Here is a 25643-nt window from a genome sequence, read left to right as displayed (position 1 = left end):
GATGAAATTTCCCCGGATGATTTCCTTCCGCCTCATCCATCGTCTGTACATTCGGCAGTCGAGAGTACCACTTGCAAGCACGATACTTATATATGCATTATTCACCATTCCGCGCGCACACAGTGCCGTCATATGCGCGCCCCACAAACTGAAGATCCCGAAATCTTAAATAGTTAACAGTAACATCGGCGTGAACATTGTACAGAATGATCGAATGATGCACGAGAAGCGAAACCTCGGATGGATGATTCGCGATAATCCCTGTCAACGGCCCGCATCGATGCTTTAATAACGCGTCGACGAAATCGCAATTAACTGTCATTCACGCGAAGTTAAAAAATTCCACCGTACATCGTGCTCGACGAAAGTCTTAATTAAAATATCGCGTTTTTTTTTCCTACTTGTTCTCAGTAAGCCGAAAGTTTGTGTTGTCGGCATGTAGGAGAAAAAGAAAAAGAACGACACGTTAATCCGATATAACGAGAAAGTGGATAATTTCAATTAATAATTTAATAATAGGTGGTAAAGGTTTGACAGTCGCTGTGCTTCCACGTGGACGACAGTTAAGAAGGATGTTGGTACATTCGGTGTGTTAATATTAAATTAAAGCCTTTGTTAAAGCCTTGCCTAGGTCATGACTTCGACGACGCGTTTTTTTTTTGTTTCGAGAGGAAAAAGTCACCGTCATTATTAGGAGATAAGCCGTGTAATTTCTCGTCCAATCTGCAAAGCCCTTTCGCAAGAGAGAGACGCGGCTGATATCCTTCCGAATGAACGGGAACTCTGTCCCTTGAGGGCGAAACATTCGTCACGAGGCGCCCCTCATAAAGTGAAGTATGTATGCACATAGTGGTTCACAGTTACAAAACTAACTAAATCTTACGAGATACGGTGAGCAATAATTCCAGATATGTACAGAAGTGTTATGTTACAGACGTTACGATATAAAGGTATCTCCTCGACGACGCGAATGCGTATTCGCATTCGCGATCGTCGGAATTTTAGCTCCTCAACGTGCGACGATCGGTATCGTTTAATAATAATTTCGACCCTTCCCTCTCGACGGTAATACGAATCGTCTCGAGGATTCCTCTCGCGCGGATTTAATCGTTATCCCGACGGTGCAGGATACGCGCGTACGGCCCAGTCTGTAGTGTGCAGCCTTCGATTTTTGAAATTGTCTTAATAATTGATAGGCTACCCTGTTTCGTTATCATTATGAATGGTATCCTTTATGTCCGCTCTATACATCACGACGTAGTATTTTTCAGGATACGTTTTTCTCAGTCGCACTATAATAAATCGAGGATCGCTCGCGCTATTGATCGTTCCCGAGTACCGGCGGATGTAAGATCTGGAGACGTGATTTGATAAGTCGCGCTCTTTGTAAATTTTTCAGAGCCACTATTTTTTAGAGTGACTTTAAACTTAAAAATGTCATGAGAGATTTAATCTGAAAATTAAATTCACTTGTCAAAATCTTGCTGGCAATATGTATTCCTTAAATCGCATATATTATCTCATTTTTGAAGAGAAAGAATATACAGAATGTCCTAAAATTCGCGACACAAAATATATTAGAAAGGTTCTCAAAAAATTAAAAAAGTTATTTATAAAGTTTTATTTTAGATAATAATTTTTAATAAAGATAATAAGGTTAAATGGCCAGTTATATTATAGATGGTCAAAAGAGCATCGCACGTGCGATAGTATTAGTGAGCACGAACTTCAGCATGTTCACTAATACTAACAAGTGACTATTTAAACGTAGTCTATAATTGACCACATTAAAATTCTTATATCTCGGAAACTATCGTTTAAAATAAAAATTTACAAATAACTTTTTCACCTAATTTTTAAAACTTTTTCGTTGTAGTATTTAGAATTGCGAATTTTGGGGCACTGTATATAAAAGAATTAGTTAAAAATAACATTGGAATTTTTAGAAAAATAAAAAATGAATTTAACAAGTCTTCCACGAATCTGTCTCTGCATTTTCCGATCCTCGGTAACGACCCACGGCGCATCGCAGTGAAAAGGACAAATGCTATGGAAAAGATGACAACATAATTGAGCGCGGATCTAGTCGCGCCTTCGTCATTTTCTTTTTTGGAAAAATGCGCGACGAAACCGCGAAGGACATCGCGTCGTTTCGTATTTCCCGTTACGTCTCCCATACGTATATAATAATTATTTATCAATAATTATTTACATAAAGCCGTCCCATCCCGCGCGAACGTGCTTATTTCAAATAGAATTCGCTTTCACGTAGTGCCATCAAACTATATATAGGCCCTATGCTCATATTGACAACAGGTGTATAATATATTTATATATGTATACCTAATGATTTTTCGCTATCTATCTTACAAATGCGAGCAGCCGCAAAACACGCGGTGCCGATTTCTCTTTTCGCGCTTACTCGCGCATACTAATTACCTGTCCGTCGCACGTGGAACTTGAGGCCGGAAGAAACGCGAAGCCACGAGAACTTGTCGCGATCTATCATCGCTACGAAAGCCACGTGGCCGCCGCGGCGTCGTCGTTAATCCTTAACGTGCGCCCTTAAGTTCGCGGATGTTGCACGAGCACATCACTTATAAGCTAATCTCTCTCATTACTTTTTTTTTCCTACAAATACAAAAAGGCAGCGCGACACAGTAAACATCGGAGTGGCAGCCGAGAGATGTTTTCCGTTTACGGTAGGTTGGCGCTTGACATTCGGATTCAACTGTATGATGCTACAACGTGTGTAACGTGAATATCTCGACTATTTTATTGAAGAAGCTATTAGTACACAGAGGCGAAAGTAAATTTTGTAGTTTCGATCGAAAATCTCCGAGATTTATCATATTTTTATACATGTATTTAAATTTAAAGAAATATTATATATTTAAAAATTTAGAAAAGTATACTTAAAAATGTGAGAAGAGTACGTCGTTATGAATAATAACTAATATCGTCGAGAGGTTTAAACTAAAATGGTACGAAAAAGTAATAACTACTCCCGTTGTTTCAACCTCGCTAATAAGGGCAGTGTCAGATAGAATTGGCGTGTTGTAAATGTCAAGCGTAAACCCAGCTCCGGCTTACGAATCACCGGGAAAGCGGTTTCTACGATAAAGCTTTCAGCCTCGAGGAGAGAACCCTCGAGGTTCCGTGAAAATGACCGTGTCGTCGGTCACGAGCGACGTGTTTCCCGGTATTCGGCTACCACTGCGACAGCAACAATTCGCGACGTGATTCGTTCGGACCTTCCGTCTCCCGTCGCTTTTCCGCTCGAGCGAGTCTTATTAAACGCTTATTATATAGAAGATCTAAAGTACGTCAATAGAAGATTGTCGATACCGAGTGGTCTGTTTTCGCCACCGACCGAAGAGAGTACCTTCGATCCACGAACCCAACCAACATCGTCCCTTCCCCTCCCCCCCGCCTCTTCTCGTACTCACGAACATCCTCCGAGCACTACTCACACGGCGCTCTTCGTCGTCCTAAATCTAATCTTATTGACCCAAAAGGAGAGTACGTCCCTTCGATATCGGCGTCCCTTTCGCACCGGCCGTCTCTTCAGCATGCGTTGCGTTCATCATCGCGCAGCGAGATAGTTTGATTTCGATTGAAGTGCAGTCCTATCGTAAGCGTATCATTAACACGAACGAGTCGCTCTCATGACGTTCTCACGTCGACACCTTCCCTCCTTCTCGAGAGAGTCTCCGGTTCATCTCGATTCTCTCGAGTGTCCCACGTTCCTCCGCAACCCTCTTGCTGAGATTGACGACATCTCGGCACAAAGCCGGTCTATCCGCGTTAAACGACGGTGGAGGATGTCCTTCGGTCGTCGCTCGATGAAGCTCCAGGCAGACTCCACTCACCGAACGTTTCTCGCGCGCCCATCCAGCCGGCACTTTCGGGAATGTATTTCATTTCTTGATAAGTTCCCGCAGTTCCATCCCGAACGCGTCCGGAAACTGGCTTCAGAATGTTGATCGTGCTTTGCGCCGTTCCTCCGTAATCTCGTCTCTTTGTTAGCAATCTCGTTGTAACGTCCGGTTGCATTTTCCTTAAATTTAAGTCCGATTGCCACGGGCTGCTCGAGGACCTGGACCAAGTTCTAGATGCGTCCATCGAACTCTCGCGTCCATCTCGATAGTGATGATGATGATACCGATGATACCAGATTCTCTCGTTGATTCGCTTACCGATCTCGTACTGGACGTCCGAATGACGTTGCCGCACGAGTTGTTGATGATCTCTGCTGGCCCTTTGCAACTGCCGGAGCACCAGTTCGATATGTTTGAGCGCCTCGCCATTCTCGGCCATTCGTTGTGCTCGGTCCGTGACCCCGTCGTGACCCCTACTGCCCCAGCTGCCCTGCGACCTTCGTCCTACAAGTCGCTCGCATTCCGCTCTATAACGTTCCGTGTCGTGAGCGTGACGGGTCTGATTGTAACGACATTGACTTTGTTCCGATGCATCAACAAGACGTCGTGCGTCGCGCGTCGTCGATCTCAACGTCGCCGGGCGCGGACCGAGCAAATAGCGGGACGTCTCGAGGGCATGGCCGAGTTCGAAGGTGGTTTCAGTTAGGCCCGAGTATCGACGGTTCTAATTCGGATAGATCCCCTGGCCTCATACGTGCGTCGCTAATGTGCCCACCGCGGATGTGCGCTTCACCGTCGCCATGGCCCCGTTTGGACCGCCGGTGATATAATGCGCTGACAATGGAGCCTGCAAAACAAAAAGGAACGCGGCATCCTGAGTTACGTTATCGCATTTAACCTCGGCTGTTAAATCCTACAGATACTACTTTGCTTCTAACCGTGATTTTCTCCGTTAAATTTAAGAAGATACACAGCTTCTTTAAATATTTATCTTAAACCTCCCTTGCACCGAGAACGATATTTGTTAATTTAAGACATGTATTTACATAGATTTAAATTAAAACATGTATTTAAATAAATATGTCCCCACACACAGAACGAGCTAGATTAAAATAAATCGCTTGACATGTTCATTGAATAAAGAAAAGATTAATTACAGATTCTATAAATTCTGACTTGCTACAAAAATTACATTAATTGTAGGAGAGAATTAGATAATATAGAAATAAAATTTATTTCTTTTTTTGAAAATTTTGTTATTTTGTACATCTATAAAAGTTGAAGTACCAGTCATATATTTTTATGATACGCGACATACATATTTAATTACACGAACTCCATAGAAACATAAAATATATATTCCAGCTAATATGTGTGTGTTCCCATCTATATCCATTAAACTATAAAGCCTCAAATAGTGCAAAGATTGAATTATACAGTATGAAAACATCCAGCGAGTAATATGTGAGCGGAAAAGTGGTAAAAGCCATATTTTTTCTCATTTCGGGAAATAAAAGGATTTGTGAAACTGTGTAATACGAATTTCAGCTACGTTATTATACATTTTCTACGGTTCTAAAGGAAAAAATTGAAAATTTTACGTTTTCGCCATAGCAACTAAGCATTGCACTTTGTCAAACGTGTGACATTATTACTGGCTTACACTATTATTTCACTCAATTGCTTGTACGCTACGTTATGGTCAATTTTTTTACTCCATTCGTTTGCTTCGAAATACATATATATTAATTAGCATGCCTGGTTAAGTCGGAATGTAAGTCAAGCGTAATAAATCAATATTGCGAATTTTGTCAGCTGACAAAGAAAAAAATAAATAATTATAAATATAAAAATAAAATTCCAAACGACAAGAAATAAATCAATTTAATTCTATCGCAATCCATGCGCATCTGTGTAATTACCGAAATCCATATATTTATATGCATCCTTTAATACCGCGAGCTTACATTCTCTAAAATTAAATCCGCACCGTCAATGAAAGCCAACCGTATCTCGAAATGTATACAACTTACCTGATTATTAGATTTTCAATTTCTTCTTTTTCGAGCGAAGCTCTTTTTGTGCATCGCGTCTTACGCGAAGGTATGCGATGCAGCGCGAGCAGACAAAAACAATTTACCAGGCAGAAATTTACGTGCGTCGGGGAATTGGAATGGGACCGTACGGGAAAGGATTAACGTTGCAAAATGAAAGTAGCGCGCGCGCAGTTGCAATGGCTTTGCAGTATTGACAGTTTGCTCCCGATCTACCCCAAGTTGCATGAAGCGCCGCGGCACTCCGGTGTCGGCGTAACTACGTTTAGGAATTTGACATACATTTCGCTATTGTACCAACCTGAGGGCCAGCGCCGTTCAAGGTATTCAAGCTATTCATTCTCATTGCCTGCGTGTACGGCGGTGGTGCCGGCGTGACTCCCGGCACGGCTGTGTGCGGCGCGTGTCGGAGCTGCTCAGCCGCTGACATTCTGTATTCGTTTGCAAGAAAGAAATGTAGCGTTAGTGAGTGGGAAATCGGGCTTTTTCCCCGGCGTCGGAATTTAAATCGCGGAAAGAGAAGAGAGCGAGAAACAAGCATGCAAACAGTAACTGAATCTGACTCCCAGCGAATTCGTCGCGGTTTCGTTTCTTGCCAGGCGTCACGAGTACGTCAACGTTTTCGCTACGTAAGCGTCCAATGCATCGTCAAATTTATTCTCACGTACTCTCTGAAACTTTTAGAATAAATCTCATTTTGTAGAGTAAAATCTCACTCTTAAAAATTGAAAATTGAGCCTCCCTTTTTCATTTGCCTCAATTTTTACTCTTTAAAGTGAGATTTCACTTCAAAGAATTTAGAGAATATATATTTATCGTATGACTGGATTAATGATTAATAATTGGCATTTGACACCTTATAAAATTAAGTAATAAACAAAATTTGTTTACAAAATGTGATATGTTAAACTCTAATTGTTGCGTTCAGTAATATTTAGATATTTCATCTCGCTACGAATGAAACTCATAATTATGAACGTAACTAAGAAGGAGCAGGAGAAGTCGTGCCTCTTCTCTAAATCTTAAAAAAGAGCAAAGATAATTATAAAAATAATTTTAAGGAAGTATGTCTCAAAGAGATTCCATCAGTCATGTTTATCATTGCGAAGCATTTCTTTGAAATATCTCTCCCTGTTTCAAAAAGGGATGATTTCAGGAAACTTCCTCGTGTTTGACAGTTCTCTGTCAGCTTTTATTCTACTGCGTTAAACCCGCGAACCTGAACTGAAACCGTAACGAATTCCTAGTTTTGGTCGTCGAACCGAGGAAGTCGTTTCGTCTCGTCTCGGTTTGTACCCCAGTCCGACTCGGGAAGAGTCTTGGATTCTGAATTGAAACAAAACACGTGAGGTTGTTGCTGTTTGCATCTTTGGCGGAGGAAGGTAAACAGCGGGAAGGAAAGGCACGTATGAGCCAGATGCGGGTGGCGAAGCGTGGACTTGGTATATAGACACAATAATGGGACACTTCGATCTTTCTTCGAGGTCATCTTCTGTTGGAAGAGTATAAAATTTTGAAAGAAGGACCGCTGAACGCGAAACAAGAATTTTAAAAGTTCCTCGAGAACAATGGAATGCAATGTGCAGTCGCAAATGGAATTTAGGCGAAACCTTGAATAGAGTTTACGTTCTGTTTTCCTGAGGAATTCTCTCTCGCATCTTGGTTGATTTTTTAATCATCGTATTTCCGTTTTTTTTTATGGTAGGGCAAGCATTTCCCGAAGCTCGTGCGAGGCACAGCCGTGCCTCACTCTCATATCTAATTTAGCTGTTCGCGACGAACGCATTCCTGGCACGTACGACGTGAGATTCCCGCACACGAGGATGACAAGCGTCGCGCGACGTATACGTAAACGGAACGTGATGCCACCTAAGGTATCCGCAGCCGATCAATGACACGAGCCAATTATAATTAGTCCGAGGCATCCGCGCGAGCTCTCATGACTATGTTGACACTCTCAGAAATTTTGGAACTTTGATCGAACGTGAACGAAGGTTATTTCCTTACATGAAAGGTCTAAAGATACACTGGGACTACCCCGCTCTTCTTGTACAATATATTATCTCACGCATGTGAGAGGCGATAATTAAAAAAAAATTTAAAAAGAGTTTCAACATCGATTAATGATAAAGTAATAAATCCTTGTTTTCTTTCTGGTCTGTGTTTGCGCTGAAAAAAAATTTATTAAATTTTAATAAATATTTGTTTAAATAATATCGATGAAATATTTACTTACAGTATATAAATATTTATTTAATAAAAAAACTGTAGGTACTTGAACCAAAGAAATATACATTTAGTAAATATTTAGTTAGTACTATTCAAACAAATACTTATTAAAATTCAGTAAACTCTTTTTCAGTGTGAACAAGCGACAGAGAGATCTGTCTTACCTGAGATAGGGATTGCCATATGTCGCGGAAAATCGCGGATCGATCGGCGTTGTCTGTGGAGTCGAGCTACCCAGGTTGGCTGAGCTAAGTCCGATTTTTTTCGATGATAAGATACCACTCGTGGATATCCTGCTCAAGGACTCTCGTGAAGCACCCATGCTCTGTGTTGTTGGTGGCATATAATCGCGAGTGTAGTCAACGTATGGCACGTAACCGTTGTTGTTACTGCCATCCTACAGAAACAGATGCCACGTCTCACTTTTTAATATTGAATAAATAATAGCGATTTCGGCTGGGATACACTGATGTGCACTAGTGCATATAAAAACCGTTGTACAATGAATAGCGATTTCGGCTGGGATGCACTAGTGCACATATACAATAGTTGTCATATACAATTGCCATAAAAACAGGTTAAATCGTACAATCTCCAATACATTTTATTGTAAATAATAATAAAACATGTATTTCATAATTTGCATTTCAGTTTTGTACTCATAATGATTTCGGCACCGACTGCATATTTCGGGTATTGGTGCAACTGGTATGTTCGGCTGGTCGAATGATGCAATCTTTCGTCAGTGTCACATGTTCGTCTGGGCTCAGTACACCGCACAAGTTTACACAAAGTGGCCCTAACAAATTTGTTGAGGCCAGTTGGTGTAGTTGTCGGTACAGGTGCCATTTCATGAGACGCTGAAAATCCAGCATGAGTGTGATCATGTGATACCAATTTTGATAGCAGCGTCTCTATACATGTATATAGCACTACATACTTTTCATGTATTTTCATTGTCTAGTGTCAATTTTGATCATAGGCTACGTTTACACCGTGCACTTATTCCGCGACCTATACGATAGGTGTCTTTGTTTAACCTATAAGATAAACAAGGACATCTATTGTATAGGCCGCGGCCTAAATGCACGGTGTAAACGTAGCCATATATTCTATTTTCACGCTGAAAATGAGCGTCGAGAGTCAGCATGAAAAGCATCTTATTCACGTTATGATGAATGATTTATGTGCTCATGAAATTGTTAACATCATCGTCATCAAGATGAATTAATATACCTGATAGAACGTAAAAAAAAGAACAAATGTTAAAAGTTGAAATTACATTGAAGAGGTTGTGCAAAAACGTACGTTCAATAAAACAGTTTAGTTTTGCAAGTTAGATCAACTATAATAATATGATTTATTGCACAGAAAATGTTTATTTATAGTTTCAAAATCATTTCCGAATGTCGCGAGAGACGTACTACGAAATAATAGAGAAATTCGAAAGGTCAACATTTTACAGTGTAAAACGGTTTTAATATGCACCAGTGCACACCAGTGTTACCAGCCGAAATCGCTATAAGACATAAATAACGACTCATATAGCACACTTTATCCGAGAAACATTTTGGGAATATTCTTAGGACGTTCCTTGGAAGTCTATACTGCACGGAAAGAACAGTTTTACTGAAGTAATAAAAAATTTAGCTAGATACAGATCTGAAAATAATTTTGTTGGACCATCAAAATAATTATGTAGAAATATTGATGGCAATGTTGCAAAGATTCTAGCCACCAATTAAAATCTTACATAATTATTTAAATGGTCCAAAAAAATTATTTTCATCAAGCTAAATTTTTATTATAAATACTTTAACAAAACTATTACTTTCATGTGTATGGAGGAAATATCTCTACAAATATTTTTCTAAGTTTCTGTTTGAAAATCTGTTCTTAAACAGTTGAATCTTTTTCTTGAAATTTATTTAAGGGGTCTCACAATCGTTAAAGTATTTCGAGAGCAAGTATTTTAAATCGACTTACGTTGTTCTTCGGCGGGAAGGAAGGTTCAGTATAATCAGCGCTGTAACGATAACCGGATAATGGATTCGGCACTGGTCCAGCAAGCGCCAAGGCGTTTACTCCTCTGGTACTTCCTTCGCCTTCACTGTCAAGGGCTGTGACACTTTCCGCATTGCTGACACTAGATCCCGCTCTGATGTCCGCTTTGACATCCGAGAGGTTGCTGCTCCTATCGCTTTCTCTGTATCGATCGGCATTAGAATCCGTTTCCTCTATATGAATCAGGAAAAGAGGCAACGAGGTTGAACAAATGTCTTGAAAAATTTAGTAATTGAATTGATATAACATTCGTTACTTTAACCCCTTCAGAATCAGAGTACATTGTAATGTACATCAAATTTGAAGACGTTATCCGTTGAAATTATTTAATTCTATCAACATAGTCAAAATTTTGAAAAAATTAATTGTTTATATTTTACTTATTAAAGTGCGCTTGAATTGAATAAAAAAGATTTTTTAACTTGGTTCTGTTAAAATCAGGTCTAAAGGGGTTAACCTAATTTTTCTTGTAACATTCTGTAGATACAATATTTTGTATGTATCTGTATTAACGTCACAATTACTTACGCAAATCGGTCTCTTGATTCTGCGCCGTTCGCGGTCGTGGCTGCTTAATACGATCGCGACATTGTAGAATGAGTATGACTATTATGCCAATTAGGATCACGCAGACAACCAGCCCGGCGATGATCAAGATCAGTTGCCAATCGACTGGAATCAACGCTAAGCGTCATGTCTGGTTAAAATCTCGTTTACCATATGAAGAAGAGCGAGGCGTGTTAATTAATATACGCATTGCCGCTTGAAAAGTGGCACAAGTCAATAACATCGAATTCCAGACCTTTCGCTTGAATAACAGTAATATATGAATCTTCAGCGTGTATCTTCTTTGCCATACTTTTGCAGATTAAGCGTAAGCTTCTATTTATATGCTGTAATATATAATATATAAATTCGATAGTCATGTTTATCAACTGTGCTACTTTTTATGGAAATGTCTTTACACTCCTGTTTCCCTTTTTTTTTAGAATTAAGTCGCGGAATGCAATAGCAATTATGTAGCGACTCGAAAAGAGATTATAACGTTTGATATACATTAATAGTGAGTCATTTGTCGAAGGTAATTATTTGATCGTGAGTAGCGGTTAAAGTAGTTTGCAAATCATTAACTGAAGAGCTAGTCGCGCAAATGATCCAGAATCTCTCTAATCTTTTAGAAGCATGAATGGTATTGAAGCGTTCCGTCACGGACGTATTACTCTTACAAATTGTGATTTTCCGGAAAGGTCTCGGTACAAAAGAATTGAAATTTTTATTGCATAAAAAGATATTCTACTGGCTTCTGCTCGAAAAGCTTACAGTTATGGGGAGACGCTATATTGTGGAACAATGTCGATTCCGGAAAGTGGAAATACACATCATTTTCCTGAGTAAACAGTGGTTAAAAATGTTTTGAATAAACACGGTGACATACGTTCAACCAGACGTTTGGATAGGTATTTTATTTTTTTGCTTTTATTTAAATGTACGCAAAATATCTACGTATATCACCGGTGTTATCTCAGTGAATACGTGCAGTAAGAGACTCTGGCAATATTTCAACTCCCTAATCGTTCTTAAACTACTTTACACAGTTTCGATCTTCTTGGAAAAAGCGAACCGATTTATAACACACTTCTGTCTATGTTCATTAGACCTACATCTGTTTCCATGAATTTGATGTATAATCAAAGAGAAAAATTTATGTGTTTCCATTATATCAACAATGAAACGCTTATAACATTAGAATAATAAAACTATATGAATTTCTAATATTATCGTAATTACTATAAATAATAAATCTATATTACGTTTATGACATCAAAACGATAAAACTACATAAATTTTTAATATAGTATATCTATATTATAAAAAAAATTTAGATTATAAGCTAAAATATTTAAAGTCGACTTTTCCCCAATGAAAATATCAAGATTATTAAAATAAAAGATAATATTCTGTTCTCTCACGCGAGAAAGTTTTTGAAACTTTTCTTTCGCATTTACAAAGTACGAATGGCTACTATAAAACAAACGTGTGTACCCTATGTACACATGAGCATATATATTCGCGTCGAGTTACAATTAGCTCATATTGTTTGCTTCTCAAGAGTAAACATGGCTTCTCATAATCGTTAATATCACAATTGTAAAATTAGAACTTTCTCATTTGTAAGCAACGCCTTTAATATATCCTTCTTTTGTTTTAATGATTGCCCGGTGAGAGACAATACGGGCGTGAATTACACATTCGTCCTTCAAGCATATATGTCTAAAATTACATGTTAACGACGCAGTACTCTTTCATTACTAGATGGCCTTATAACGAGACGTAGCGTTTCGATCAACGCCATTATTTCTTGTCCTAGAAATACACACCCATTATTGCTACCGCGATTAGAGAAGAAAATAATTCCCGCTAAACACAAATTAACAGTATTGTAATTAATATTATAATTTCTCACTCAACATTATACATGTAACATAATATAACACATGTTGTACATAACAGTATTGAGTAGCGAATTATAACATTGATGTAATGTTACTGTTAGTTTATGTTTAGCGAGTTTGATCTTAATGGGATATACAATATTTTGATTGAATATTATAAGCTCGCCCGATTCGATCTTTTAATTTAATTTTATTTGAGTCATTTTAACTCTCCGCCGATAACATGAATTTTATTCCTTCCGTCAGCAATAGGAGTCTTCGAGAAATCTAATAGTAAAAATTCCTTGTTAAAGCTTTGACACGTATATCAGAATTTTTTCAGATTTTTTTTATAATTTGGAATAATAAAAAATTCACTCCATTTCTCGAAGATTCCTATTTAGAGTAAAGTTTTTATTATTCCAAATTATATAAAAATCTGAAAAAATTCCGATATACGTGTCAAAGCTTTAACAAGGAATTTTTATTACCAGAAATCGGATTGTATTTTACTTATTTTACAGATTTAAATTTATCTACCAAAAAATTTATCCACTAGTGTGTGTGTGTAAATTTATCTACCAAAATTCACAATCAAAACGTTGATGGTGTCTTTAAAGACTACAGTTGCTGGCGAACGTTTAACAGTATTAATGTCGTAGTCTTTTTACGAAATTAGCTTTTTTACAAAAGCCTTTATGCAAAACGGGTAGTCTGCTTTAGCCTTTTTCTAAAAAGACACCTCGTCGACGATTATTTATGGAATAAAAATTTGTAAAAAATATATAATTTGTAATTTTCATTTTGCAAGCTATTTATAAGCTTTCAGGAAAGTCAGAATAGGAGACATGTTAAAAATATGCCAATAACAGTTAATGATTTCTGTCCAAGTGTCTTTGTTCTGATGAATGCGCTTTAAAAGGGAAAATACAACGCGTATAACGTTGTGCCCATGTAAAGGGCAGTTTTACGCGTCCCCGTCAGCAAAGTGTTAATATCCTTTCGGCATTTTAGTAAAACACCGCGTCGCATGAAATTAGCCGCGATGACGTGTCGAATTTTGCTAATCACCAGCCGGTACGCGCGCCTCCCGAGTGCATGTCGAATTGCAATCGCCGCGTTTTGCGATCCTCTCGTCTTTTTACCTATCCCCAGGTGAAGGTGAATTCAGCGTAGAAACGAGTACCGAGAATGGTCGAGCCGAGTGATATAAAAATCATCTATTATTCGGCCCATGTAATTGCGATTAACATGTCTCTTGCGATCGGCGCCCGTCACTTTGCGCTCGATCGGTTAGAAAATCATATGCGAAGTTAGCCGCGGTCACGTTGATCAAATTTCCCTAATCGCCCACGGCAGTACGTGTCGCGTGCTTCTCGGTGCATGTCGGATCGCAATCGTCGCGTATCTTCGCGTCTTTTTATCCATCCCGTTAAATCCTACGTACATACAAACGAGTGTCGGGGATACTGAATTCGAGACGAGTGATTGTTACGATGTATTAATTGGCTTGCATGATCGCGATTAATGCCTCTCGAGCTTCGACTTGAGGCGATTTTTGGCGTGCTTCTGGTATAGCAATCAAAAGCAATCGCGGTTGAGGCTATCTTCGTTTTCCGGGATCAGAAGACAGAGATAGCTTCGAAGTTAGCCGCGGTCGCGTTACCAAATTTCCATAACTGCTTAATACGGCATTACGTGTCGCGCGCTTCTCAGTGAAGCATGTCGGATCGCAATCGTCGCGTATCTTCGCGTCTTTTTATCCATCCCGTTAAATCCTACGTACATACAAACGAGTGTCGGGGATACTGAATTCGAGACGAGTGATTGTTACGATGTATTAATTGGCTTGCATGATCGCGATTAATGCCTCTCGAGCTTCGACTTGAGGCGATTTTTGGCGTGCTTCTGGTATAGCAATCAAAAGCAATCGCGGTTGAGGCTATCTTCGTTTTCCGGGATCAGAAGACAGAGATAGCTCCAACCACGGTTGCTTTTGGTTGCTATACCAGAGGCACGCCAAAAATCGCCTATAGCGGCCGTCTCATCGAAAAATTTTCCAGAGCGCGCGAAGTTAGCCGCGGTCGCGTTACCAAATTCCGTAACCGTCTAGTACGACAATGGGTGCATCCAGAAGCGACGACCGCTCAATGAGCTTTTGTACCTGTTTGGTTCTATATTTTTAACTCTAATGGAATATACCAATCAGATGCAAGAGCTGACTAGGCGCTCAGTGAGCGCTTGCATCCTATTGGCATATTCAGTTAGAACTAAAAATATAGACCAAACAAATGCAAGCGCTCACTGAGCGCTCGATGACTACTCGGTGGATCGCAATCACTGCACTTTCTCGCGTCTTTTTATCGGAGATAAATGAGCTCCAATAAACTCTGTGTACAACGAGTGCCGGCGATACTGAATCTAGTGACGAGCAATCGTGTGTTAATTGACTAGCGCGATCGTGATTAACACGTCACTCGGGTCTCGAAATCGGCGGTCCGTCTGGAATTTTTACGGAACGCGCGAAGTTAGCCGCGGTCACGTAACTGAATTTCACTCAACTGCCGGTCAGTACGTGTTGCGCGCGGGCCGATGCAAGCAGGACTCGTCGACTAAATCCATCCGTTTCCCATATTTCGTTCATCCGGAAAGCGTCGCGAGTGTCATTCAGCATCCGGAACATCGAAAAGCATCGAAGGAGGCGTCGAAAAACCTCCACCGTGGATCAACGGAGACGGACGATTCCGCGCTCGTCTAGAATATTCGGATAACGGCCGGCCTTCGTTTCCTCGCCATGTTTACTCGCGTCGCATGAAAACATTAGAGTGAAAAAAACGTCGAAAACAGCGGGAATGAATCTGGGAGCGTCGTCTCGTTTTATCGGGTGATAAATCAGTCATAGTGTTAGTAATTTAATTTAGCGATCGATGACGGGAAAATCCATGTTACGAGCGTATTATTATTATTATTATTATTATGTCCGCGAATGTAATTTCGAAGTGCATCGAGGGATTGTCATCAGTTTCGATCGTGAGAAGCAGTGATTGAGTATATAAAAAATGAGGAGGTTGATTGTGTATCTTGAAACAAGATGAAAATTATGAAAACGAGCATTAAAATGAGTATTAAAAATGAAATTTATGAAATATAATATTTACCAATGTAATTTTCACCGCATTTTAAGATATACAACTCACTTCTGTTTTTCATTCCTGCACTAGAACTGCACTAGAATTTTCTTTCTCGCTTTCTCGTCAGATATCGAACGTAAATGTATCTCTCGTATTTCACTACGTTCTAAAAATGCCCTGTTATAGAAAATAGATGTAGAATTTAAAAATTCAGACGACGCACACATAAATTTTTTGTCTGGAAATTAGATCGTGCTATTTATATGTATTTTGAATTTGGACGATTTGACATCCAAATTACTTCATTTTTTAATCAAGAAATAACTCGATTTTCTGGTATTTTTAACTTACCATATTAACACATTAAACTCGCATATTATCGTTGACTTATTTCCTCTCTTTCACCTCAGCTTGCATATTAATAAAAACCAGGCCATAAATGGCTTGAAAAATACTGAAAAATCGAGCTATTTTACATCGATAAAAAAAATGTGGCGTAATGGAGCAGTTTGGACATCGGATTAGATTTCACAAAGCGAAATATATATAATATAAGAATATCATCACCTAATCTCTGGATCATCAAATTTTGTTTTGTATGATTGTATAATAGATACATTCAATAATTTTTGGTGAATATCGACTAAAAATAAAATTACTTTAGAGGAAAAATATTAATGTATATAAATACTTTTTCAGTTTTAAATAAATAAAATTTTACTAAATAGAATTGTGAGAACACAAAAAGAAAAATTTAAATTTTTAATTAATTTTAGATTTAAAAAATTAAGTTTTCTAATTTTAGGAAAAACATCGATGTTTCAATTAATCTTGGATCAGAAAAGCATCAATGGAAGCTGAAATTATCACTGTAATCGTGAGTATAAAGATTTAAATTTAACTTAAATAATAGATAAGTTTAGTGCACGTAGTGATACGTCTAAACTAAAAATAAAATTACTTCAGAGGAAAAATACAGATGTATATAAATAATTTTAATTATAAATTAAAGAGATTACTAAATTTTTTTACTAAATAGAATATGAAGATTAAAATAAAGAGAGCAAAATTTAATTTCTTAGTTAATTTTAGATTTAAAAAATTAAATATTTTCTAATTTTAGGAACAACATCGATGTTTTAATTAATCTCGAGTTGAAGTGTATCGCGACAAAAACATCAAGAGATCGTCGCCAGTTTTATTCAAGGAAGGTTCGAGATCGTCGCTGTGATGGTGAGTATATAACTTAAATTTAACACAGAAAATATTATTGCGTACTTGACGAAATATTTGCGTACTTGACGAAATATTAACTAAAAATAAAAATACTTTAGAGGAAGCATTTGATGTATTGTATATAAATAATTTTTTAGTTAAAAAAGGGATTTTGTTAAGTAAATTGTAAAGATGCAAGTAAACAAAATTTAATTTTTTAATTAATTTTACATTTAAAAAAATTAAAGATCTTCTATTTTAAGTAAAATTGGAATTTGAATTAAAATTTTATGCGATTACGTAAAAGATTTTATTCTGGAAAATATGGTCACTAAGTGACTCGATATTGATATTTCCAGATTGTAAAAGAAGACGCGATGTTCATTTCATAAATACTTAATAAAATATTGAATTTAATTAACTTTTTAAATAATATTGAACTATAGTATCGTATAAAATTATATAAAAAATATTTAAATATTTAGCGAACGTATTGAAATTAAAACTTTAGTGAGAGAAAGAGAGAAAAATTCACTTTGTGATTATTGGCAAATTATTTAATTAGCTTTTTAAAAAAATATTGAATTATATAGTATCGTACAAAATTATATAAAAAATATTTAGCGAAAGTATTAAAATTCAAACTTTATGAGGAGAAAGAGAGGAAAAATCATTAGTTTAGCAAAGGATTGCCATTCTTGGCAATCCTTTGCTAAATGAATCTATTATCCAACAATATGTATGTTCGAATTCGCAAGATCGTCGAAAGCTTATCTAGAGATGAGACGCGATCAAGTGACAGTAAGAGAGTAATCTATCGGATATTAAACACTTACTGTGTGCTGTCAGTTTGATGATGACAGAATCCGTGCCGAAGCTGTTCGTAACCGTGCAGTTGTAATCCCCAAAGTACGTCGATATGGGATCCAGTAAGGTGACAGTGCTGACTACCCTCTCGGCCGCGTATTCCTCTTGCACGTAGAACGGCGTATTGTTCGATGTGAAATTGAGCTCGCGACCGGCGAAGCTCCACACCACCGATTCCGCTTTTGGCACGGTTATCGCGGTGCACTTAACCTGCGAAGCAAATCGGGGAAAAACGCCGATGAAATAAAAAAATTGCGGTTAAGCGCGAGTCCCATTCCACCCCTCATCGCCGACTCCGGTCTTTCACTCTCGTCAACCGGGGTGACCCGCGCTCTTTGGTCTCCTCTAAAAGTGTTTCAAGCATCGGCAGAGAGAAAAATGTGGGAATGGCATCGCGCGATCATCGTGAACCCCTGTGTCAGCGTGAGGATACGTATATAGAATGCTGGCGGAACGCTTGGACGAGCTTTGGGTGCCAGTTCATTTTCAGTTGAAATACGAGACAAAATTTCGTATCGACATATGTCCGCATATGTCTACACCTTTTTCAAAGAAGATGAAATCGATATAATTTTAAGTGAAATGAGTTTTGGATAAACGTTATCTTATTATGTTTATTATTACGTCGGTTATGTATTATATTGCTTAATCATAACTTCGCAAGTAGAACACCAAGTCATAATGACGTCAAAATGACTTCAAAATGACTATTAAAAGTCACTTTTATCAGTCACGATCATTTTGATGTTATCGTAACCTGTTGTTCTACTTGAGCTATCGTATCAACAAAAGCTTATAAAAATGCATTTCAGGTCAGATACGAACGTTGATACGAACTTTTCTTCTCGTTAATGTGAAAATGTTTATCGAGACTACTTGGAACATGTCAACACCTATACGTTGATCGCTTTAGCAGATTTTCAAGCGTATTTTCACGTCATGGATGAAGCTAAATTATCCAGAGTAAATTATACTGAGTGCTTCCTGATAACTGCCGTCCCCAGCTTAAAAGATCTTTCCGGTAGGAGGGATACTTCCATGTAATAATAATTCATACTACACACGCGCGGGACGTCCGGCACGACGGCACTCAAGAAAATTACGCACGGGGCCTTGCGTTTCTTTGCGAATGATAGTCGCACTGAACATGATATTTAACGACCGATATCAAAGAACATTGTTCCATTAATGTATGTGTGTACGCACCTTGACCACTCCTTCGTCAGGCACATACTGGATCCTTTGCGACACTATGCTCGGCGGCGCGCGAATGTAGATGTTGGCATGGCCAGTTAATTCCGGAAACCCGCCCACACGGGCTTTGCAGTAGTAACGGCCGGCAGTGTCGGGGCTCACAACGACGCTTATGTTCGGACTGTTGGCGACCATTCGATCCGAATCCTCATGGTACCACTGGATCTCCGGCATTGGATTCCCGTCTACGTCGCACTGCAGGATCTCCGTGGCGCCGTAATGTGTTTCCACGGAGAGCGGTGGGTGCCGAAACTGCGGGCCGTCTGAGAAAATTCAATTTTAACCCCCCCCCAGGTCAGCTCTCGCGCGAAAATGAACTCGTGGGGTGGGAAGGGAAAAAATGTTACTTCCTTATTGCCGCGCGTCTATTCCGACGCGGCTTATTTCGAGAGCGCGTTTTCCGCGGCGTGGCTCCATATTTTATATCGTTACCGCGATTGCTCCTTTAACACGCCTGTAAGGTACCGGCTTTACGGTAAAACGAAGTTCTCTCTTAGCGTGGTCCCGAGCAGCGCGCGTACGAAACGCGCAACGCTCTATTTTATACCTTTGCGCGATGGTATTTTCAGACCACTGTGTTAAAACTATCATTTTTTTTCCACACTAAATGAACGTTGGAATCTTCGCGTGATCACGGAATTTAAGCATCGAAGAAAAAGTCCATGTTAAAATTACGTGATAGTTTTTGAGAAGCTATTGACCTCCACTGTTATTTTTCCTACGGAAAGATGAAATGTTTTTTTTTTTTGCTTACATCTTATATCCAGGGTTTGGCTCTCCTCGCTTTTACCGACTTCATTCGAAACCTCGCACTTTACGGTTGCGTCGTGCAGCTCACGGGTAGCATTGTGAATAATCATCTCCGTGGTGTAGTCCCCGATCACCTTTTTCTTGTTGATAAACCACCTGGAAAAGAAAAGCGAAATAAATGTCATTTAAAGAGGACGGTCTAAAGTAGCATCTCCTCTTTATTCTCTATAATTATTTGACCATTGACGGGTGTAATAAGCCGACGTTGTGGATCAAAAACTCACAGATTATCAGGCGTTTTTCACACACATACACACACACACACACACACACACACACACATAAAACTCGCGTTTTCTTCTATCGTTCTATAACTTTCTAGAGTCTCCCGCTCTGGATCAATACGACTTTTTAATAACGCGATGCATTTAAACGATTACTTCTGCGACTCAATGCCGTACCCGTTTTTTCGCTGATTTCGCGTTATATATACGAGATATCTCTAAATTATGCAAGATGTGCACGTATTTTTTAATTAAATTTGACTTTTTTTTTACTGAATAGTTTTCTTTTAACACTTGATAAACATTTCGTTAATTAGATCTCAAGCTAAAAGTCCTAGTTAATTAAAAATTAAATGAAAAATTATCTTAACATTCATTTGTCTCTCAAATTTAATTTCATTTTCGATCGCTCTTATAATTGAAAAATGATTAATTTCTCAATATTTACAATGTAGAGAAAAGTCGATTTTAAATTAATCAAGGAGCGCAGTAAATTTGGTTCCGTTGACATTTTACACGTACTTTATGACGTTTCTTTATCGCGAAGTATTCTTGCCACTCGACTTTTGCCAACTGAGGCGTCCTCACGAAGGATCTGAGCGATTTATCTCGAGCATCGTTTAGCCGCACAATCGAGGAAAAGAGCCCCAGCGTCGTCGTTTCGAATGGTAATAAACGGGAGAGGGCAGGCTGCGCTTTTCACAGCGACGAAACGGCCTTCGCGTACAATCAGGAAAAAGAAGAAAGAGTGAGTGAGTGAGAGAAGAGCCGAATCGAACCGGAACGACGACTTACCCAGCTCGTGTGTCTCTAGGCAAGAGAGACCTACCACCCTTCGCCTCCCTCTTCGGCTAACCCCCTCCTTCACCCCTCGTATTGCAATCGATTTTATCGGAGCCGTAGAGCCGTTCGACAGACAATTTACCTCGCAAAGATGCCGGCAAAAGCGTTGTGCAACGTACATTCGCGCGAATACCGTGCCATAACGACTCGATAAACATCGAAATGCCTGTAGGTCATCTCGTATCTTCCGACAAAGTTCAACTCTTTCGCGTACGCATCTATAGTGTTCGCGGAAGACACGATCTAACTTTAGGAAGATATTTTACTTCGCAGCGAGATTGAAAGAAGTTTTATGATTCCAGCAATATCTTTCTATCTCGAGTTGTAATACGTTATATGTATTTGTCATCAGAGGGGGTTATTTCTCATTTCTAGCGCGAGAGAGGAAAATATTTCAAGAAATAAGTCTTTCTCGAAGAGTTCATACGCGCTCCGATTTTAAGATTTATTTTCTAATTTTCTAATATTAATTGCTTTCTTCATAAATGTAATAATTTGGGTAGAGCAGAAAGTTCAACTACACGATGATAAGAACGTATTTTTCGTATCGTTCTATTTTCTGTAACCCGGTGAATTTATCAAAGTGATTGTGATCGCGGAAATGAAATAACGCAAATTTAATTAGTATCCGAAATTAATTAGCCCAACGAGTTAACTTATCTCTTATCTGAGTTCCTACATTTCCTTGGATATTATACGATCCTTTCTCTGCTGTAATGAGAGATTATTTAAAAACTGATACGATAGGAGATTTTGTTACTTTTGTCATCTCGTGATATTTAACGCCGCGCCGCGCGAGAACACGGAAAATCATGTCGCCGGTCTCGTCGCTTCCTCAGTTTTCACTTGTATTCGGATCTTTTTTACGAACAGTGGCGCAACGACGACCGTTGTGAAAGCTATAAAAAAGCTGCGGAAGTTATAAAAGCTGTTAAAGCGACTGGTAACTAACGTTCGTTATCGTCAATACAATGTGGTTCTCTCGCTGCTCTTTACTCGTTTCTCTGTCTACCCTACTGTCCATGAAGTCCCATAAGCGGATCAAGTTTCTTTTTTTTCCACGGAGCTTTAATGCACACACATCACCTACGCCTGGAGAAAGTCTGCCGTGACACGAAAAAAGAAAAGAAAACAATTTTGAGCTTTTGTATCCGTGTAAAAGCTTTCCGTTCAGTTTATGTACGGAAAAAGAGCCGCAATTTAAATCTCAGTCGCAAAAAATCGTTGTAAATCGAAATCCTTTTGTTTCTACCTTTGATTATATATATGAAGTTAATTTAAAACTCGCCCAGTGAAACGCAGCAGCGATATAAAAGAGCATGGAGCACCGTATGTTGCGCGTCAATACTTCACGCTAAACGATCGAAAGCCTCGTCTAAAAAACATAAAAAAAAGACTTGGTTTTACAAATTGCAGTAATGTTTTTTTTAGATACGCAATCTGCGCTTTCTCGGGGGGTGATATTTTCGTCGAGCCGATTTAATTCGAGCGACCATCCGATAATCTCGTAAATTAATACAGCGCGTCATCCGGGGCGAGCAGTTTTTTTTCCCCGGTGGGATGTTGCGTAACGAATAATTTAAAAGCAATCAAAGCGGGCCCGCTAGGCGAAACCCGCAAACGCGCCCCACGTTAACACGTGCGCGCGCAACACCGTCCTGAATTTGACATTGTCCTCTTTGTGAGAGACGGATATCGATCATCCACCTTCTCTTTGTAGCTCGTAGCCAATGTACGAACAACGCGACTCACGTTTTGCTTACGCGCCCTCGCGTGCCCGCTGCGCCGACGGCGTCGCTCACCTGTAGCGACACGATATCGTGAGAAACTATCGATATTTCGGAAACTTTAAGCAGCTTAAGGGAACCGATCGCTTTAAGGGAGGGAAGCTGATATGAGTTTGAATCGCCTATGCACGTCATATTTTATTTGTGCATGCAGAAAGGGAAGTTTCAGTTTCGATCGAAGCCACTTTCTGACAAATATTTTCCCAGCAAACACCCGAAAAGTTTGGAAAAATATTTCAGACAAGAATTAAAACGAAGCGTTTGGTATTTTTCCGATCGATCACGATGATTTTTAACATATAGAAAAGTTTAATCGTGTATTATTCGTCATTTTCTGTATTAGTTTTCTCTTGTCATCAATATTTCACTTATTGTATGCTAATTATAGGTACATAGAGGATAACTGTTAAGTAACTATTTTGAAACTCGTGCTCAACTATATTGACTTTATTGAACAACTCGGCGACCTGATTTAGAGTAAAGTTTGAATTATCGTTAATCCGCATAGAGAGAAGAATCTTATTCTGTTTTTAATAAATAATAATTAATAATTAATTTTGTGTGCGCATTTTTATCAGCTCCGTACGTTTTAGAATAAAATACAATTTTTATGATATCTGAGAGCTGACATAACTACATTAATTATTCTATAATATTTTAATGAAGAATCGGATATTTAAATCTCCTCTCTTCCAATATTAATGGAAATATCGTCGATATCTATCAGTTTTTTGTACTCACCTGTATTCTACATCGGGTGGATTGGCTTCAGCGCAACACTTGAACCTAAGCTCGGAACCTTCGACGATGCGATCGATCTTCGAGAGGGATACCTTTGGTGCGTAACGTACCTGAAAACAAAATGCGTGAATCGCCTTTCTCCATTTTCTAAGCTTCCCATCACGCAGAAATCGAACCGCTCAATGTTACCGTCGCGCGTTTTCGTACCGAGCTGTGTGCTACGTGCGTAGTCCGGAATAATAATGATGCATATCCATTACTGCGCGTTTGAAATTTTCGAAGCGTTCGTTATATATTTCACAAGGGAAATAGGAGATATATCCCGTAGTATATTACTCACGCTCGATACACTTTCAGAATTGAATGAAATTTTATCTGTTCAAATTTTGTCCGAAACCTTTTAGGGACGTATATTTATCATGTTATTTGAAACTCTATCCTTTTTAAGGTTATAATTTTTTTGCACAATTTTAAAATTAATAACGGGGCATTTGTTGCTTCGCGTGTTTCCTCGATTCATACCTTCCTTTCACCATCCGATTGTTTCTGTCAAATAATATAAATTTCCTTCTACCGAAAATGTTAACGATTAATACTTTTATGAGCATAAACTTGAAAAATCGCCATTAGTAATACAGCTTATTCTGCATTAAATTTCGGATTCATTTAAACAGAATTTGAGTATTTAAAGATTTTAATATTTAAATATTAAATTTAATAAATATTAAAAGATTTAGTTTTGATATTAATATTATATTGGGATTTATTCGATATAAAAACGTTACATAATCTAAAAGAAGAAGTTAATAATACAGATATTTTAGCAGAAATCCACTCTGAATCAAGAAAAAAAATTTATCATTATATAATAAAGAAAATATATTCTCTCTATATATATAAAAAATTAAATTTTTCTTCATTTTGTCGACACGCGCGTAGATGATAAAAAAGAAATCACATCGAAGAAATAGGAGTTTGCTCGAACTCGCTTGCGTAAGAATTGCTTCCAATTAGGACACGATATTAACGTCGAACTTATATTAGTAGTCGTGAAAAGCGCGGGTAATATATCCGGCGCCAGTGTAAAAGAGTTAAGTAATAACTCGTGAGAATTTTCTCTGCAGGTTGGCAGTCGGTGTGTTCGCAATATCGCGCCATCTCCCTCCTCGTCCTCGTCTTCGTCTTCGTCGTCGTCGTCGTCGTCGTCGTCGTCGTCGTCGTCGTCGTCGTCGTCGTCGTCGTTCGTCGCAAATTCGAATGTTCTGCCCGGGCAAAAATCTCTGCGAGTTCGCTTCGTTGCCCTTTTCCATGAAACTATTTGTTCCCTTTGCCACTTCGGATAATGGAGTCTACGTCTCTGAAGAAAAGAGGGCGGAAGTAGTACCCGGAGAACGCGCCAAAGTACTCGCGCGTTCGCAGCACGAAAGTTGCGCCAGCGGATGGCGATTACCGCGCGCTAACCGCTTCTCAAGACACGACGTTAATTATTATACGTCGCCTCGTTACCCTCGTTACCCTCCTCTCTGCCTCGTCCCGGGCCCTGCTTTCGCGCGACTCGCGTTAATTTCTTCCTCCGGTCAGCGAGTAAAAAGAACGCGCGCGCGTAAAAGGCCAGTGATTTTATTTCCCTTTAAACGAGATTTCTATCTTTCCCCGATTCCCATTTTCTTTTATTTTTCTCTGATTTTCTCGCCGTCTTGCTGACACGGTTCACAGACTTATTTCATGATATCACCCTATGTATTTTCCAACTGACTCAAACTCGGGGAGTTCTTATTGGAATCGTGTGCGCACTAAGACTGGGGCCCAATTACTTTGTACGTACCTCGACGCGAAGTTTGGCGCTTTGCGGCGAACGATCCGCCATATTTTGACTTTGGCACGTGAAAGTCGTGTTGTCGTGATCCTTCCGCGGCATCACTCTCAGGACGGACTTTACAGTAATCAGCGGACCGTTATCGTACGCCTCCTTCGTGGTTTTGATGCCATGGCGTAGCACATTGCCCAGTCCATCGATCCACGTGATCTGCAAGAAACGTTACAGTTAAAAATAGCATCGCTCGAGAAAACACCCGCGTCAGGGAATTGACCCGTGACCGGAATTCTTATGC

The 25643-nt window shown here is 39.0% G+C and overlaps 1 protein-coding gene across 1 annotated transcript in view; it reads right to left on the bottom strand.

Annotated features, from left to right (window-relative positions):
- Positions 1 to 3026: 3026 nt before the first annotated feature.
- LOC108721197 (irregular chiasm C-roughest protein) overlaps positions 3027 to 25643 on the bottom strand; it is a 129630-nt gene continuing 107013 nt past the window's right edge. The window contains exons 4-14 of the mRNA XM_018445605.1: positions 25358 to 25558; positions 23533 to 23642; positions 19882 to 20033; positions 19080 to 19390; positions 17843 to 18083; positions 10757 to 10912; positions 10151 to 10401; positions 8329 to 8561; positions 6237 to 6366; positions 4636 to 4728; positions 3027 to 4548 (exon numbers count right to left, since the gene is read on the bottom strand). Coding sequence (XP_018301107.1) covers positions 3808 to 4548; positions 4636 to 4728; positions 6237 to 6366; positions 8329 to 8561; positions 10151 to 10401; positions 10757 to 10912; positions 17843 to 18083; positions 19080 to 19390; positions 19882 to 20033; positions 23533 to 23642; positions 25358 to 25558 — 2619 coding nt within the window. The 3' untranslated portion in view covers positions 3027 to 3807. The remainder of the gene's footprint in view (positions 4549 to 4635; positions 4729 to 6236; positions 6367 to 8328; positions 8562 to 10150; positions 10402 to 10756; positions 10913 to 17842; positions 18084 to 19079; positions 19391 to 19881; positions 20034 to 23532; positions 23643 to 25357; positions 25559 to 25643) is intronic.

The sequence above is a fragment of the Mycetomoellerius zeteki genome, unplaced genomic scaffold, assembly GCF_001594055.1.
Source record: "Mycetomoellerius zeteki isolate Tzet28-1 unplaced genomic scaffold, Tzet1.0 scaffold164, whole genome shotgun sequence".
Taxonomy (NCBI): Eukaryota; Metazoa; Arthropoda; class Insecta; order Hymenoptera; family Formicidae; genus Mycetomoellerius; species Mycetomoellerius zeteki.
The sequence above is the reverse complement of the archived record's forward strand: the minus strand, read 5'-3'. Positions and strand labels throughout refer to the sequence as shown.